This window comes from Haliotis rufescens, unplaced genomic scaffold, assembly GCF_023055435.1.
Source record: "Haliotis rufescens isolate VD_foot unplaced genomic scaffold, xgHalRufe1.0.p SCAF_34, whole genome shotgun sequence".
Taxonomy (NCBI): domain Eukaryota; kingdom Metazoa; phylum Mollusca; class Gastropoda; order Lepetellida; family Haliotidae; genus Haliotis; species Haliotis rufescens.
The window spans coordinates 2,506,043-2,523,872 of NW_025964046.1; the positions used below are offsets into that span (position 1 = coordinate 2,506,043).

Sequence of the window (17,830 nt, forward strand, 5' to 3'; positions counted from 1 at the left end):
TACATGGTAGGATATATCATGATAACGTTGTCTGTGTAATGTGTGTTTGATGAATGGTAGGATATGTCACGATAACGTCTTCTGTGTAATGTGTGTATGATAATTATAGGATATATGATGAAAAAGTCTTCTGTGTGATATGTGTATTATAAATGGTAGGATATATCATGACAACGTCTTCTGTGTGACATGTGTGTTATAAATGGTAGGATATATCATGACAACGTCTTCTGTGTAATTTGTGTGTGATAATTATAGGATATATCATGATAACGTCTTCTGTGTGATGTGTGTGTTATACATGGTAGGATATATCATGATAACGTTGTCTGTGTAATGTGTGTTTGATGAATGGTAGGATATGTCACGATAACGTCTTCTGTGTAATGTGTGTATGATAATTATAGGATATATCATGACAACGTCTTCTGTGTGATATGTGTGTAAAAAATGGTAGGATATATCATGACAACGTCTTCTTTGTAATTTATGTGTGATAATTATAGGATATATCACGATAACCTCTTCTGTGTAATGTTTGTGTGATAATCATAGGATATATCACGATAACGTCTTCTGTGTGATATGTGTGTTATAAATGGAAGGATATATCATGATAACGTCTTCCGTGTAGTGCGTGTGTGATAATTATAGGATATATCATGATAACGTCTTTTGTGTAATGTGTGTTCAATAAATGGTAGGATATATCATGATAACGTTGTCTGTGTAATGTGTGTTTGATGAATGGTAGGATATATCATGATAACGTCTTCTGTGTAATTTGTGTGTGATAATTATAGGATATATCACGATAACCTCTTCTGTGTAATGTTTGTGTGATTATCATAGGATATATCATGATAACGTCTTCTGTGTGATATGTGTATTATAAATGGTAGGATATATCATGACAACGTCTTCTGTGTGACATGTGTGTTATAAATGGTAGGATATATCATGACAACGTCTTCTGTGTAATTTGTGTGTGATAATTAAGGGATATATCATGATAACGTCTTCTGTGTGATGTGTGTGTTATGCATGGTAGCATATATCATGATAACGTTGTCTGTGTAATGTGTGTTTGATGAATGGTAGGATATGTCACGATAACGTCTTCTGTGTAATGTGTGTATGATAATTATAGGATATATCATGAAAACGTCTTCTGTGTGATATGTGTGTAAAAAATGGTAGGATATATCATGACAACGTCTTCTTTGTAATTTATGTGTGATAATTATAGGATACATCACGATAACCTCTTCTGTGTAATGTTTGTGTGATAATCATAGGATATATCACGATAACGTCTTCTGTGTGATATGTGTGTTATAAATGGTAGGGTATATCATGATAACGTCTTCTGTGTAATGTTTGTGTGATTTTCATTGGGTATATCATGATAACGTCTTCTGTGTGATATGTGTGTTATAAATGGTAGGGTATATCATGATAACGTCTTCTGTGTAATGTTTGTGTGATTATCATAGGATATATCATGATAACGTCTTCTGTGTGATATGTGTATTATAAATGGTAGGATATATCATGACAACGTCTTCTGTGTGACATGTGTGTTATAAATGGTAGGATATATCATGACAACGTCTTCTGTGTAATTTGTGTGTGATAATTATAGGATATATCATGATAACGTTGTCTGTGTAATGTGTGTTTGATGAATGGTAGGATATGTCACGATAACGTCTTCTTTGTAATTTATGTATGATAATTATAGGATATATCACGATAACCTCTTCTGTGTAATGTTTGTGTGATAATCATAGGATATATCACGATAACGTCTTCTGTGTGATATGTGTGTTATAAATGTTAGGATATATCATGATAACGTCTTCCGTGTAGTGCGTGTGTTATAATTATAGGATATATCATGATAACGTCTTTTGTGTAATGTGTGTTCGATAAATGGTAGAATATATCATGATAACGTTTTCTATGTGATGTATGTGTTATAAAATAGTATGATATATCATGATAACGTCTTTTGTGTAATGTGTGTTCCATAAATGGAAGGATATATCATGATAACGTATTTTGTGTAATGTGTGTTCGATAAATGGTAGGATATATCATGATAACGTTTTCTATGTGATGTATGGGTTATAAAATAGAAGGATATATCATGATAACGTCTTTTGTGTAATGTGTGTTCGATAAATGGTAGGATATATCATGATAACGTTTTCTATGTGATGTATGTGTTATAAAATAGTATGATATATCATGATAACGTCTTTTGTGTAATGTGTGTTCCATAAATGGAAGGATATATCATGATAACGTATTTTGTGTAATGCGTGTTCGATAAATGGTAGGATATATCATGATAACGTCTTCTGTGTGATGTGTGTGTGATAATTATAGGATATATCATGACAACGTCTTCTGTGCAATGTGTGTTTGATAAATTAGATGTATATCACAGTGGCGTCTTCTTAACGATTCCATAAATATCAAGAATATGAAATGTGTGTTTCAGTATCATGCGCACGCCCCATCGACACATCAAGTGCAGTCTACTCTTCCACTTCCGGTTCAGTGTCAGTCAACACAGGACCAGGAAGAAACCATGACACCTGGTGCCCGGATGACACCGACACCCGCCAATGTCTGGACATGGCCCTTCGTTATACCGTCAACCTCAGCTACATTGAGATACACGGTGAGAAACGCGGTATAACGAGGAATGTGTAACGTTGTACACGATGTTCATATTGTCAGTCTGTGGATGGGTCTCATGTTTATGTAATGCAGATTAATTTTAAGGAAATGCTTTTATTTATTTACTTCTCAGGCGCTTTTATGCATATACCAGAACCTTTAAACGAAACATAAAAAAATAAGAGGATATCATTAATAAAAATGTTATAATGATTTGCGGTTTGATAACGGTGTTTATTTGGTTAAAACCCGTGGTGTATTATATTTTGAGCGCGAATATTGCATTTCTCCAAAGTTTTAGTGCTTATAGAAGGCTTATTGGTCAAAATGCACATGAACATTTTCGCCATAGGACTTATTGACTAACTGAATAAAAACAGTTTCACTCAAAAATGTCAGAATTCAGACTTTAGTAGTATCGGAGATTGTACAAATCAGAAAATGGTTACGTCATATCCTTTCAGAGATTGTTCAGTTTAGAATATGATAACGTTGTATCGTGTCAGAGATTGTCCAATTCGAGTATAATAACGTCGTATTATATCGGAGGTTGTTCAATTCAGAATATGATAACGTTTTATGCTTTTAGAGAGTGTTCAGTTTAGAATATGACTGCATCATATCGTATCGGAGATTGTTTCAATTCAGAATATGATAACGTCCCATTCTATCTGAGATTGATCAATTAAGAATATTATGACGTATAGTATCGGAGATTTCAGTTTAGAATTTGATAGCGTCGTATCGTATCAGTTTAGAATATGATAACGTTATATCGCGTCAGAGATTGTTAAAATCAGAACATGATAACGTCACATTCTATCGGAGATAGTTCAATTCAGAATATTATGACGTCATATCGTATCTGAGATTTTCAGTTACGAATAGCCCGCAGACGTTCTGTGCGTTGAGGACGCCGCATAGCTTGTTTATTCACAAACCATGAGTAAAATCACAACTGTATGATAAGAAGAATCAATGAGATTGACAGAAATAATGGTCCGCAGAGTCTATCGACTTTCTTTGAAAGTGTTTTGAAGGGGTTTGGTGTTAACTTTTACAGACCTAAACGTTCTTGCGTAGGATGTTTGTCGTCAACGTATCTTTATTCTGTTACTTGGTATTACCACACCCGTGAAGATTCGGTCTTCAGCAACCCATGCTTGTCGTAAAAGGCGACTATGCTTGTCGTAAGAGGTGACTGACGGGATCGGGTGGTCAGGCTCGCTGACTTGGTTGATGCATGTCATCGATCCCAATTTCGTGGATCGATGCTTACGATGTCAATCACTGGATTTTCTGCCCAGACTCAAAAATTTACACACCGCCGTCATAAAGCTGGAATATTGCTGAATGTGGCGTTAAACAACAAACCACAGAGTCAAGGGGCTGAGGCACCCAGTGGGAAGAGTTACGTCCCTTAGCCGTGCAAGGAACACGCTCCTGGCATTTTGGTTGCCCTATCTGTATCACTCTCTCTCATCCCCATCTTCATCACTGTGTTTGTTTTCCGTAGGTGAATCCAGTGGTGGAAGAAGTTGTCGTGTCGACAGATTATGGCTGGATGCCAATAGGACAGATTCCATAGAACTGGGCGTGAGTTTACTATAAGGGTAACACTATTTTTCAGGGCATTATCATTTGCAGAAGCCCGAGGTCTTCCATTAACTGCCCGACGAAGGAGGGCAGTTGAAAAGACCGAGGGCTTCTGTAAATGATAATGACCTGAAAAATAGCGTTACCGTTATTATAACTAAAATGGATGGAATTTGTTATCAAATAAAAAGAAACAACATTATCGGTTTGGAAACATTTACTGCTATTAACACGAATTTCACTGACCCACTTTTACAAATATGGAAACGTCATAGAACAAACCAGATGACTTCACTGTTGAACGTGACGTCACGTATCCTTATCCTATGACGTCACCTAACAACGGGCGTGATAATGGCCCGTCGTCAAGTAATATGAGGGCATTATCAAGCTACAGTGGCCCGCGCATTCCTGATAACATGCGGGCGTTTTAATGATAATTCTATCCATTTTAGCTATAATATAGATACAGTGGCCCGCTCGTTTCTGATAACGTGCGGGCGGTTTAATGATAATTCTATCCATTTTAGCTATAATATAGATACAGTGGCCCGCTCGTTTCTGATAACGTGCGGGCGGTTTAATGATAATTCTATCCATTTTAGCTATAATATATATTATAGCTAAAATGGATAGAATTATCATTAAACCGCCCGCATTTGGTAATGATAATTCTATCCATTTTAGCTATAATATATATTATAGCTAAAATGGATAGAATTATCATTAAACCGCCCGCACGTTATCAGAAACGAGCGGGCCACTGTAACTTGATAATGCCCTTATATTGCTTGACGACGGGCCATTATATACATGTCTGTATTTCCCATCCCCTGGACGTAAACTGACATATATGCTTTCCCCAGAGAGTGAACGGCACCAATTCATTTACGAGCCGCCCGTATCCTGCCCTTGAGAGCGGCCTCTTTCAGATAGCCATATCCAAGAACATCAACTGTTGCTTCCGGTTTCTCCTGAAGGGATGCATTGTGGGTAAGTATGTGTAATATTGCTGCGTTAATATGGCGTTGACGTATTCCGTTTGATTTGATTGACTGTTAATCCTGATTTTGTCGGAAACTCAACTTGGAGCGATATCGAAAGGCTCTAATGGACTCTTTTGCCTCTGGGTGTACACCAAAAACGTGTTAACTTTATGTCTTGCACAGGTTTTGTGCCTTCCTCAAAATGTTTTTGACAGAATTGTTTTCAGAGGAACAAAATGTCTTGAAGCAAAGACCGGAATAATATTCTGTCTCAAAAAAACATCCGAATGTTGACTTACCTTGTAGTCAGTATTTCAATATAACTACACTTAGCTTTCGATGGTCTGTTTAAAGTCAAACTGCCAGCGTGGTCTAGTGGATAGAACTTTTGGCCGGAGACCGCTTCCGTGGTCTAGTGGATAGAGCATCTGTCTGGAGACTGCCTCCGTGGTCTAGTGGATAGAGCCCCTGCCCAGAGACGCCTCCGTTGTCTAGTGGATAGAGCGTCTGCCTGGAGACCGCCTCCGTGGTCTAGTGGATAGAGCGTCTGCCGGGAGGCCGCCTCCGTGGTGTAGTGGATGGAGCCTCTGTCCGGAGACCGCCTCCGTGGTGTAGTGGATAGAGCGTCTGCCGGGATACCGCCTCCTTGGTCTAGTGGATAGAGCGTCTGCCTAGAGACCGCCTCCGTGGTCTAGTGGATAGAGCGTTTGTCCGGAGACCGCCTCCGTGGTGTAGTGGATAGAGCGTCTCGCCGGAGACCGCCTCCACAGTCTAGTAGCCAGAGCGTCTCCCCGGAGAGCGGAAGGTCAGTAGTTGGATCTGCTGGCCGCCTCAATACTAAAAGAGGTATAAAAGATGGTACATGTTGTTACCCTGCCTGACGTTGTTCATGCTCTCAACCACTGGTTTACTGAATAGACTAGACTCCAAACGGGTGAGGTGAGGGAAACTAGGGTTAAGGTCGGGTATAAAATTATTTCACCTCCATAGCGACCTGCCGGTTTTATAGTGCTTGCCCACAGAGACATCTTGCCGGTGTCTAACATGGATACCCCACTCAGACACAGCCGACCAGCCCTTGTTTCATCCTCTTACGTCGAGAGCCAGGCTGGGAATCAACGCGCTCCATCTTTTATTAACGTCTTTAGGTATGACGTGGCCGTGGATCGTACCACAGACCACCCGCTCTCCCGACAAACGCTCTTTCTACTACCGTGACTTCTAAAATTGATCCATCTCAGCTGATACCTTAGAGGTTGAAATGGTAGCAAGCTCGGAATCTATAACGGAATACCATTTTTTAATGTCAGGAATCGAACCATCGACCTTTCGTTTTCCGGGCAGACGCTCTATCCTCTAGACCACGGAGGCGGCCCACTACCTCAATGAAGATCATATAAAGATAGTTGTTTCCTTGCAGATCACACAGATACTGACAGTGTTATCAACAGAACCCCGCAGAGACCAGCAGAAACAGCGCGCGGTCTTGACGCCGTTCCTTCTGACGGAAGTTATACCTCTCCTGACGTCACGCCTCCCATTGTTGACGTCAGCTCAAACGCCAGGGCCACGCCCCCCTCGGATGAGGACGATGTCGCCGACAAGACGTGCAGTTGTTGTGAAGAAGAGGCGTTCCGAAGTATGTATTTTTTTTCTTTTTAAGATTTTGTTTGGGAGTCTGTTGTTTAACGCCGTACTCGGCAATATTGCACTATATGAAGGCGGTCTGTAAAAAATCGAGTCTGGACCAGACAATCCAGTCATTGACATCATGAGCATCGATCCACGCAATAGGGATACGATGACATGCATCAACCAAGTCAGAGAGCCTGACCACCCGATCCCGTGAGTCGCCTTTTAAGACAAGCATGGGTGGCTGAAGACCTATTCTACCCCGGAATCTTCACGGGTCTTTCTAAATAAGAATTGACTCCAATATGTAATTTGTTTATGGAGGTATCAACACGCGGACTGTGAAATTCTGCGCAGACCGGTTTGGACGTTTCAAACTCTGTATACACTGAACAAACATTGAAGTCAATTCTATTAATAAATACGCCAATAATAATAACTTAATATACTCCTTACTTAACCGTTAGCACAAAACAAAACAAAGAATTATGAACATGAGACAATAGTAGGAAACAAGGGACATCGGGACTATTTTCCAACAAGAGCACTGATCACTTGAGAAATGTATGTAAATTTACCAATATAATGAGTTCTAAAAGTCTTCATCCTAATGTTATTTTCTACATGACCGCCTCCGTGGTCTAGTGGTAGAGCGTCCGCCCGGAGAGCCGAAAGTCCGGGGTTCGATCCCCGACCGCGTCATACCAAAAGGCGTTAAAAGATGGTACTTGTTGTTACCCTGTCTGGCGCTCGGCATTAAGGGGCTAAAGCAAGGACTGGTCGGCTCGGAGTCAGTATACTGTGTCTGAGTGGGGTTTTCATGTTAAACTGCGACATGGTATCTCAGTGAGCTAGCACTATAAATCGGCATCAGTCCGGACTAGTACAAGCAGCCACACAAACACACACGTGCATGCACGTCGCTATATAAGTGCAATAATCTTGGACGCGACGTTAACCCCTATTTCACCTCACTTATTTTATACATGCAGTGTGTGTATATAATGTCTTCAATTGTTCTATGTATATTATCTATTGTTAGTTATATAGTGTACTCTTTTTTCACCGAGGGTGGTTTTCAGTTAACAGATGAATCTGAATTTGTTTAACGCAATCCTGCAACACGCCCCGGAAGCATCAGTTAGTGGGCGTGGCCTCATGTTTTGGAGTTAATGGAAAAATAAAAAAACCCACAAAAATATTTGCTTGCTCGGCCAATCAAGTGCCGCGGAATCACTTGCAATTTATTTATATGATTTTATTTAAACTCCAACCAATAAACCTTGAAGTTTCAGTTCACAAGCATGCCGACTGAGTATGACATTGAATGTATCGTGCTGTCTGGTCAAACATTGACTCATGTTTTAACTACTGTGATACAAATCACTTTAAGATTGCGCAAAGAAGAAGGGGTCCTCAGGTTTGCAGAAGAAGAAAAACAAAGAGGAAGACGGAGAAGAGGTTAAAAAGGTGATTAGCGTGGTATATAGTGAGTATGAGAAAAGTGCCGTGGCGACATCGAGACTCATTTCGTATAAAAAATGTTCACACATTATTTGTCTGTCCAATATCCTTTAACTTATATGCACTAAGTCTTGGTCGAGCGATGCTCTAGCTCTGTTTCTATGAAGTCTTCATCTTTGGTCTCGGGGGGCACGGGTGACCCAGTCGTCTAAGGCGCCACCATTCGCTGTGCAGAGTTGCGTCCCTTGGGCACGCCAGAAACCTGTGATTGTGGGTTCGAATCCCGGTTCGCCCCAATTATGTTTCTAGGTTTGTCAGCACCATACCCGTGCTCGTGGGTTTAACCGAAGTGGTAAACGCCTGAGACCTGCATCATTTCGGGATTTCGTCCCACATTAAGCTGACACGCCGTGATATGACTTGAATAATGTTAAAAACGGCGTTAAACCCAACTCGCTCACTCTGTGTTACAACAGAAAGGGGAATATCGATGTTAGAAGGTCTCGACGGCAGCGATCTCCTGTTACCTGTAGAGGTCAAGGTCAAGAGAGTAAGGGGCGTGGCAAGGGGCGTGGCAAATAAGTTAAAACCACAATCGGCAGCTGTAGCCAGCCACTCAGGACGCGTGATCAGGCGCATTGCCTTGAGGCAGTACCACGCGTGATACCAGCTTTCCTCGGTGTGATTCCTTGACAGATTCGCTTATCTGACACTGATAGTCCGACCTCGCCAGCAAATAGACGGGCCATATTACCCCTTCACTGTCCCAGAACACAGGAGTCCTAACTTGACGTCACCCGATTTTACTTTTTTGGTGTTGTGAGGCCACATGTTTCCACTGTTGCTCTGAAGTTTATAAAAGTGATGGCTCCAAGTGTCACTGGCGTCTCAACCTTATCACGATTCGCTGATAACGGGTCAGAAGTCTTGTATGTGTTCAGTCGGGTCAGCTTCTGACCTGGTGTCATTCTTGGTACCCTTCTTGTGGACAGCCTGCCCAAGCGGAATGTGTCAGTGCAGTGCAGTGCAGTGCAGTGCAGTGCAGTGCAGTGCAGTGCAGTGCAGTGTGATTCGGTGTAGAATAGGTCTTCAGAACCATGCTTGCTGTAAGAGGCGACTATGCTTGTCGTCAGAGGTGACTAACGGGATCGGGTGGTCAGACTCGCTGACTTGGTTGATGCATGTCATCGATCCCAATTGCGTGGATCGATGCTCATGATGTCAATCACTGGATTGACTGGTCCAGACTCGATTATTTACAGACCGCCGTCATATAGCTGGCATATTGCTGAGTGCGGCGTTAAACAACAAACCAACCAACAAACAGTTAAGATGGACTGTACTAGAACAAAACTGACCCAAAAGGTCAGTGATATGTTGAATTGTAACCCGTCAGTCAGCCGTGAACATACAGCGGGCAGCCTGTATCCGAGTTTCAGATGTAGCACCTGTAGCATCTGTAGGACGACCAGACCTCGAGTCATCGCCTGTACGAATTCTCAGGGCGGTCGGGTAGCCTAGTGGTTAAAGCGTTCGCTCGTCATGCCCGAGACCCGGGTTCGATTCCCGACATGGGTACAATGTGTGAAGCCCATTTCTGGTGTCCCCCGCCGTGATATTGCTGGAATATTGCTAAAAGCGGCGTAAAACCATACTCACTCACTCACTCACTCACTCACTGTACGAATTCTGCCTCGTTTAAGTTATATCCCGTAATAACACGTTGTGTCCATAAGACGATATGTTACGAAATTCCTTCTATGAGAGGCTCAGAACCAGTCAAATGTCCTGAAAATGTCTTGAAATCGCATGTAACTGATATATTCTCCAGGCAAAGAAAACACGCGCGTCAACGGCGTCCGCTGCAATGGCAGAAGTCCACGCGTTTCTCCGCCAGAGGGCATCTCGGCGGAAGGGCAAGAAAGGCGACCTTGACCTTGAAGCGGCGGAGGCGTTGCTGTTCACCGTCCTTGAAACAGACGTCGATGTCACAAATCTGGACAATGGTGCTGGTAATCTCACAATGGTCAGTCAAAGTTGTTGTTGGCTGTTTGATATGATAGTAATTTGAGGTGCTGCTTAAAACGATAATTTGTATGGCCTTTTTTAAACACCCTTCTCCATGTATAAACACACAAGGATGAAACGCTGTCTCTCAAACTGTCTCTTCAAGAAGCCATTGCATTCAACTATCATAGAGTCAATCAATCAATCAGTTTATTCGGTAATAGGCCTCAGGCCCACGTACAGATATATACAATTTAGTTTCACATCAAGTGCTGCATGAAATAATATTTACAGGTAAGAAGAACGAAGACAGATAGCATTTTTAACATAATTGGCTAAGTTCTCAAGGCGGTTTACATCAGAAGAGTTTAACATTCAAACCAGTGTGTCTTTACGATTATTACCAGTAATGAAGTCTAAATATGGGAAATATTTTGAGCGAATATCTTCATAAATAGGGCAAACAAGAATGAAATGAATTTCATTTTCAACTGCCCTTAACTTGCACAATGGACAAAAACGGAGTGTCTTATCGATGCCATCCCTCCTTCCTGTGTTATGCATAATTCCCAGTTCTCCAATACGTAAAAGGGTAAGCATACGTCGCTTTTCTTTTGATAATACATTTAATAGATACGGTTCAAGTGATAATGATGATAATGACCTGTACTATCATAGAGTCATTGATATAGGTCTAAGTATATTCTGGCCGCCTGCGTAGGCTAGTGGATAGTACGTCTAGCGCGTTACACCAAAAGACGTTAAAAGATGGTACTTGTTGTTACCCTGCCAGGGAAGGCACTGAGGGGTTAAACGAGGACTGGTGGGTTCGGAGTCAGTATACTGTGTCTCAGTGGGGTATCCATGTTAAACTGTGGTACACAGTCGCACGCGCGTAGCTATAAAAGTGCTATCCTATTTCACTTCACCTAATGTGATCTGTAACTTGTGATTTATCGATTCCAGGGCGTTCTGGAGGCGGTTTCGACAATGATGTCCATAGACGTGGGTATAGCGTAGTTTACCTCCACATTTAGATACATTCCGCATGGGCAAGCTGTCACAGCGGTAGATTACCTTTAGATCCTCCTGATCCTCCGTAGATTAACTGTAGATTATCTCTTGATCAGTTGAAGATTATATATAGATCAGCTGTAGATTACCTGCAGATCAGCTGTAGATTACCTGTAGATCAGCTGTAGATTACCTGTAGATCAGCTGTAGATCAGTTATAGATTACCTGCAGATCAGCTGTAGATTACCTGTAGATCAGTTATAGATGAACTTGCAGATCAGCTGTAGATTACCTGTAGATCAGCTGTAGATTACCTGTAGATAACTTGTAGATTACCTGTAGATCAGTTGTAGATTAACTGTAGATTACCTGAGATCAGCTGTAGATTACCTGTAGATCAGCTGTACATTACCTGTAGATAACTTGTAGATTACCTGTAGATCAGTTGTAGATTACCTGTAGATTACCTGTAGGTCAGCTGTAGATTACCTGTAGATCATCCGTAGATCAACTGTAGATTATCTCTTGATCAGTTGAAGATTATATATAGATCAGCTGTGAATTTCCTGAAGACCAGCTGTATAATAAGATGTAGATGTAAATTAACTGTATATTTATACCTGTCAATCAACTGCAGGAAGGCCCGTGAAGATTCGGGGTAGACTAGGTTTTCAGCAATGCAAGCTTGCCGTAAATGGCGACTATGCTTGTCGTAAAAGGCGACTAACGGAACCGGGGGGTCAGAATCTCTGACTTGGTTAATGCATGGCATCATATCCCAATTGTGTAGGTCGATGCACATGGCCAAGACTCGATTATTTGCAGACCGCCGTCATATAGTTGGAATATTTCTGAGTGCGGCATTAAATAACAAACAAACAAAGAACTGCGGAAAACCTGTAGGTCAGCTGTAGATTACCTGTAGGTCAGCTGTACATTACCTGTAGATCAATTATTGATTATCTGATTTGTTTGCAAATCCACTGACGAATACTTGTATATTAGCTGTACATGAATTTGTATATAAATTTGAAGATCAGTTCTATATCTACTCTATGACAAGCACAGATCATCTGCAACTCAAATGCAAATCAATTGTAGACCAACTCTATGTCCGCTTCATATTTGATTGAAACTGCACATCAGCTGTAGATTACCTGTAGATCAGCTGTAGATTACCTGTAGATCAGCTGTAGATTACCTGTAGATCAGCTGTAGATTACCTGTAGATCAGCTGTAGATTACCTGTAGATCAGCTGTAGATTACCTGTAGATCAGCTGTAGATTACCTGTAGATTACCTGTAGATCAGCTGTAGATTACCTGTAGATCAGCTGTAGATTACCTGACAAAAACATGGCAGTTGCCTCCAGCTGATCCAGACACGAAACTGAAACTTGTATTGTTCCAATAGCTTTTGGCAGAGCGTCCGCCCGGTGAGCGGAAGGTCCGGGGTTCGATCCCCGGCCGCGTCATACCAAAAGACGTTAAAAGATGGTACTTGTTGTTACCCTGTCTGGCGCTCGGCATTAAGGGGCTAAAACAAGGACTAGTCGGCTCGGAGTCAGTATACTGTGTCTGAGTGGGGTATTCATGTTAAACTGCGGCATGGTATCTCAGTGAGCTAGCACTATAAATCGGCATCAGTCCGGACTAGTACAAGCAGCCACACAAACACACACACACGTGCCTGCACGTCGCTATATAAGTGCAATAATCTTGGACGCGACGTTAAACCCAACTTCACCTCACCTCCAATAGCTTTTACAGTCGTTAAAGGTTAAATTTGTTTGTTCGTTAAGTCCCTTTTACAAAGGAGTGTCTGGTCCAGACTCGATAATTTACAGACCGCCGCCATATAGCTTGGAAAGTGCTTAGTGGGGCGCTGAACAAAAAGATTCTACAATGCCTCGAAATATCCATTAGTAAGTCCATAGCATCTGTTTGTCCTGGAATCTTCCAGGCACCCGGTTCTCGTCGCGGTCGGCGTCAAAGAATGGTTCTTGCTGCTGACAGATTTCTCCGAAAGCTTGAACCGGCACTGCTCAAAGACAGGACGAAACTCACCCTCAAGAAAAGCAACTGCAGTAAGATTTATTGTTTTGTATAGATCATAGCCATTGTCTAGATGTAAAAGGTCTCTCGGAGATCCTTTGGAAGAAAAATAGTTTCACGGTATCTCCAAGCCATCAGTGCTGACATCAGCGGGACATTTTTGTTCTTGTAACCCTTCCGTGGTCCACTCGGTTAAGGCGCGAAATCCGTTGTGCAGAGTTGCATCCCTTTGCGTACCAGGAACCTATGATCGAAAGTTTCAGTGGTAAACATCTGAGATCTGCATCACTTCTGGGATTTCCTGCCACGTCAAGCTGAAACGTCGTCATATAACTCAAATACTGTTCAAAGGTGAGTTAAACCAATCTCACTCACTCACTCCTCCTACATCAAGCTGACACGCCATGATATAACTGAAATACTGTTCAAAGCAGCGTTAAACCTAACTCACTCACTCCTCCCACATTAAGCTGACACGCCGTGATATAACTGGAATGCTGTTCAAATCAGCGTTAAACCCAACTCACTCACTCACTCCTCCCACATCAAGCTGACACGCCGTGATATAACTGAAACACTGTTCAAAGCGGCGTGAAAGCAAACTCACTACATACACATATACAATATATTACACATTCTTCGACTAATTACAGCGTTGTTACGTTTTGTTGCAACGGTATTTTGTATGTAAGTGAGTGAGTGAGTGAGTGAGTGAGTGAGTGAGTGAGTTTGGTTTTGCGTCGCTTTTAGCAATATTCCAGCAATATCACGGCGGGGGACACCAGAAATGGGCTTCAAACATAGTACCCATGTCGGGAATCGAACCTGGGTCTTTCGCGTGACGAGCGAACGCTTTAGCCACAAGGCTCCTCGACCGCCCCATTTTGTATGTAAACTCTCGGTTATTGTACCGTTCGGGGGATTTTATGGGATAAAAATACAATGACAAGATAAGGGGATACTGTTGCTGGAATTTTATAAAAAGCTGTGTATACCTACCGACTTGTTTGGGTTCCTGATCGTGGAGATTGTAAACATTTAAAATTATGGATAAGAATTATAATGAATTTAGGAAAGTCACGATATCTGATTTCTGTTATTTATTGGAAGTACAGATAGAAGAAGATAATGCTATACACTTATCCTTGTCGTAATAACGTTTTGCTTACTGCTATATATAGATGAATATAAGATAGCTTCCCGCAAAGAACAATGAAGAACGCTGCGTGGTTTTTCACGACAAACCAATGTTCTATCATGACTTCATCTCGAATACGCGCTCGAAGCTTGATGACATCATATATTGGACGACGTTATTTGAGAGGTGAGTGTCCCCATAGATGTAGCTGGGCTAATCAGATAACGAACGATCGCACCCCCCCCCCCCCCCCCAAAAAAAAAAAAAAAATAATAAAAAAAAAAAATAACGTCGTCCAATATACGACGTCATGAAGTTGCGAGCGCAGTTTCGAATCTCCAGAAATGACGTCATGATATAACAATGTTTTGTCGTGACAAAAAAAATTGTTCTCTGCGATTTATCGCGTCACTATCTTATATAGCAAAATAAAACATTTGGCCATCTTTCGTTAGTTGGATACCAAATTACATGGTTTCGATGTTGTGCCATAAACGAGAATGAATGTCGTAAAAGTGAATGTAACGACATATACCGCACATGTGCCTTATCAGTTATGAGTTCTCATTTCCAACATCACGGCTTAATAACAGGCACCTGAAGTAAAGTACTACTTAACATCATGCTATTTTCCAAAATCAGAATTAAGCTTTCGTGTTACAAAAACAAGAGTGCATGTGGTTGACTTCTTTTGACGTTGAACTTTCAACCCTTTTAAAATAAATATTATGTAAAGCTGAATTGTCAAACTATATACATGTTTTTGTTTTGCTCGATATTTGACATGTAATCGAAATTATTCCGACATATTAATCTTTATTTGTCGATTTATAAGCCAGATGTCCAAGATAAATAATATCGCCATAACCGCCGAAGCCAATATGAATCACACGATAGCAATGGCGGACGACTGACTGCTTTCTGTAACTGACAAATACTAACTAAACTCTTGATTGATATTAATGATGTCTTCAAAAGACATATTATTCATTATGTCTGTCACGGACTAATGGCAGATATATTCTCAATGATGTCAGTTCATGCTTTATGTCTGGTAGTTATCCGAGGAAATGGCACTTCCGTTTCCGGTAATGACCGCCAGCTCCAATATCATATGATCAATGTCAGAACTTGATTGATTTGTCTGAGGCATATTTGAGATTTTCTGTGATAGATCGAGATGTTTAAATGAGACATCGTTAATTTGGATTAAATCACAAATATTCCAGGCTATTGATTCAAGTTTCCCCAAATATATTCTCGTCCTGTGATTTTCACGATACGTTGACTCCAGGATCATAAACTCTTTATCATAGAATAACTATAAATACAGCAATCTACCCCATTTAGCTATATAAACAGTAGCGGTTCGATCAATTAGGCCTAACGTCTATGTTTGCAGCTGGTTCCTGTTGGGTGACCTCATTTACGTATCTGTGAACAATTTACTTGCCTTTGCATGTGTTTGTGACGAGTGCCCCGGCGGTGTAGGATACGCTCACATCTTCGCGAGTACCTGGTATCATCACTATTTGATAGTTTCTCACAGACAAATCTTCAAGATCTATCGGGAATCCTACAATGGACTTCTAATGTTTATGGAAACAGTTTTGTTATTCTTATTCATCGCATCGACAACACTGTCATTTGTATGTTATATCACACAAATAAGGCAAGCTAATAGTTTTCTAAGTCTTTGTTCGTCTGAAGACCCAGACTCGTATGATTAGGAGGCAGTTTCATTGCCTATTGTCCTCGCCTCTTGAAATAGAATTACGAAATGTCAGGATTATCAATTAACGACGATAGCTCCGCGTGTGCCAATACTATAAAGTGAAAAAAGCCATCCCTCTGATATGTGCGTTTTTCAAGAAATATCCATTTTCCTAGCGATAACATCATCATTGAGTTTTGATCACGTGATTACAATTCGGGTAGGACTCGGCAGTTAGGGGACTGCGTGCGTTTATATTTAGCAAGAACTTGGTCAATAGCGCTTTTAGTACAACATCTGCACGATTTGTTCGTGCTGGTAATGTACCTATGCTGCACATGCTGCCTAAATATGGTCATTGACTGCCGAAGCTTACCATGATAGAAATCACGTGGTCATAACTTACAAAAAATTATACCCCAAAATATTCATATTTTTTTTCAGTATATTTTCCCTTTTCAGAGTTTCATGCTCAGAGACTTGAGAGGAGGAAGGCAGCCAGGTTTCAGTTTGACAGGGTGTCCGTTATAGTTCCTCCGCTTGAATCTAACGGTAGGTCACGAAACCAGGTGTCAGTTTGACAGGGTGTCCGTTATAGTTCCTCCGATTGAATCTAACGGTAGGTCACGAAGCCAGATGTCATCACTGATTTTCAGTGGTTAATTATTCACATAATTTTCCACGCTGTTTAGTCTTTCGCGTCTAATGGGTGAGTGAGTGAGTTTGGTTTTACGCCGCTTTTAGCAATATTCCAGCAATATCACGGCGGGGGACAACAGAAATGGGCTTCACACATTGTACCCATGTCGGGAACCACCAGGCTACCCGACCGCCCCCGCGTTTAATGGAATCTGTTTCGGCAGTTAACCAACATTGATAATTCTCTAGCCTGGACGTTTCGAAGTTACGAATAAAAAAATGGTAAGTAACTCCATGGCGCTTCTTGTGTTGCGGGGTGGTTGGGTAGCCTAGTGGTTAAAGCGTTCGCTCGTCAAGCCGGAGATCCGCGTTCGATTCCCATGGGTACCATGTGTGAAGCCTATTTCTGATGTCCCCTATCGTGATATTGCTGGAATATTGATAAAGGCGGCGTAAAACCACACTCACACACTCACTCTTGTGTCGCATTATAATGGTATACAAATAAAACAAAACTCGGGACAGATTGGTACAGATCTAGGTCTGCTGAGAAAAGGAGTGGTTCTCATAGGGTAAGTATCAGGCAGAGATGGTTTGCAGGTAGAAATTTGCAGGGCTCTAAATCAGGATAGGAATGTTCATCCTCTCCTCATCTCTAAGCCTGGTTCTGAGTTTGTTGACAAAAAGTTAAGTTTTATTCCATTTTGTTCTCAAGATACTTCTTGATTTTCGTCGGAGCCTACTTGCAAATACTGCCGTAGGTCGGGGCATATTATTTGGGAGTATAAAAGGTTCTTCCCCCAATGCTTTTGTAAATGTCAGGTCACAAGCTTTTTGTGGTTTGGCTAATGAGGAGTCAGCGTTTGTAGACCAGCCATCAAAGTTTTGTGTTGT

The 17,830-nt window shown here is 41.3% G+C and overlaps 1 protein-coding gene across 1 annotated transcript in view; it reads left to right on the top strand.

Moving 5' to 3' along the window:
- LOC124148340 (adhesion G protein-coupled receptor B1-like) overlaps positions 1-17,830 on the top strand; it is a 67,672-nt gene that overhangs the window by 6,176 nt on the left and 43,666 nt on the right. The window contains exons 3-11 of the mRNA XM_048380886.1: positions 2,510-2,692; positions 4,208-4,287; positions 5,154-5,280; positions 6,694-6,912; positions 8,299-8,375; positions 10,201-10,395; positions 11,343-11,381; positions 13,354-13,477; positions 16,760-16,849. Of these exons, the coding sequence (XP_048236843.1) occupies positions 2,510-2,692; positions 4,208-4,287; positions 5,154-5,280; positions 6,694-6,912; positions 8,299-8,375; positions 10,201-10,395; positions 11,343-11,381; positions 13,354-13,477; positions 16,760-16,849 (1,134 nt within the window). The remainder of the gene's footprint in view (positions 1-2,509; positions 2,693-4,207; positions 4,288-5,153; positions 5,281-6,693; positions 6,913-8,298; positions 8,376-10,200; positions 10,396-11,342; positions 11,382-13,353; positions 13,478-16,759; positions 16,850-17,830) is intronic.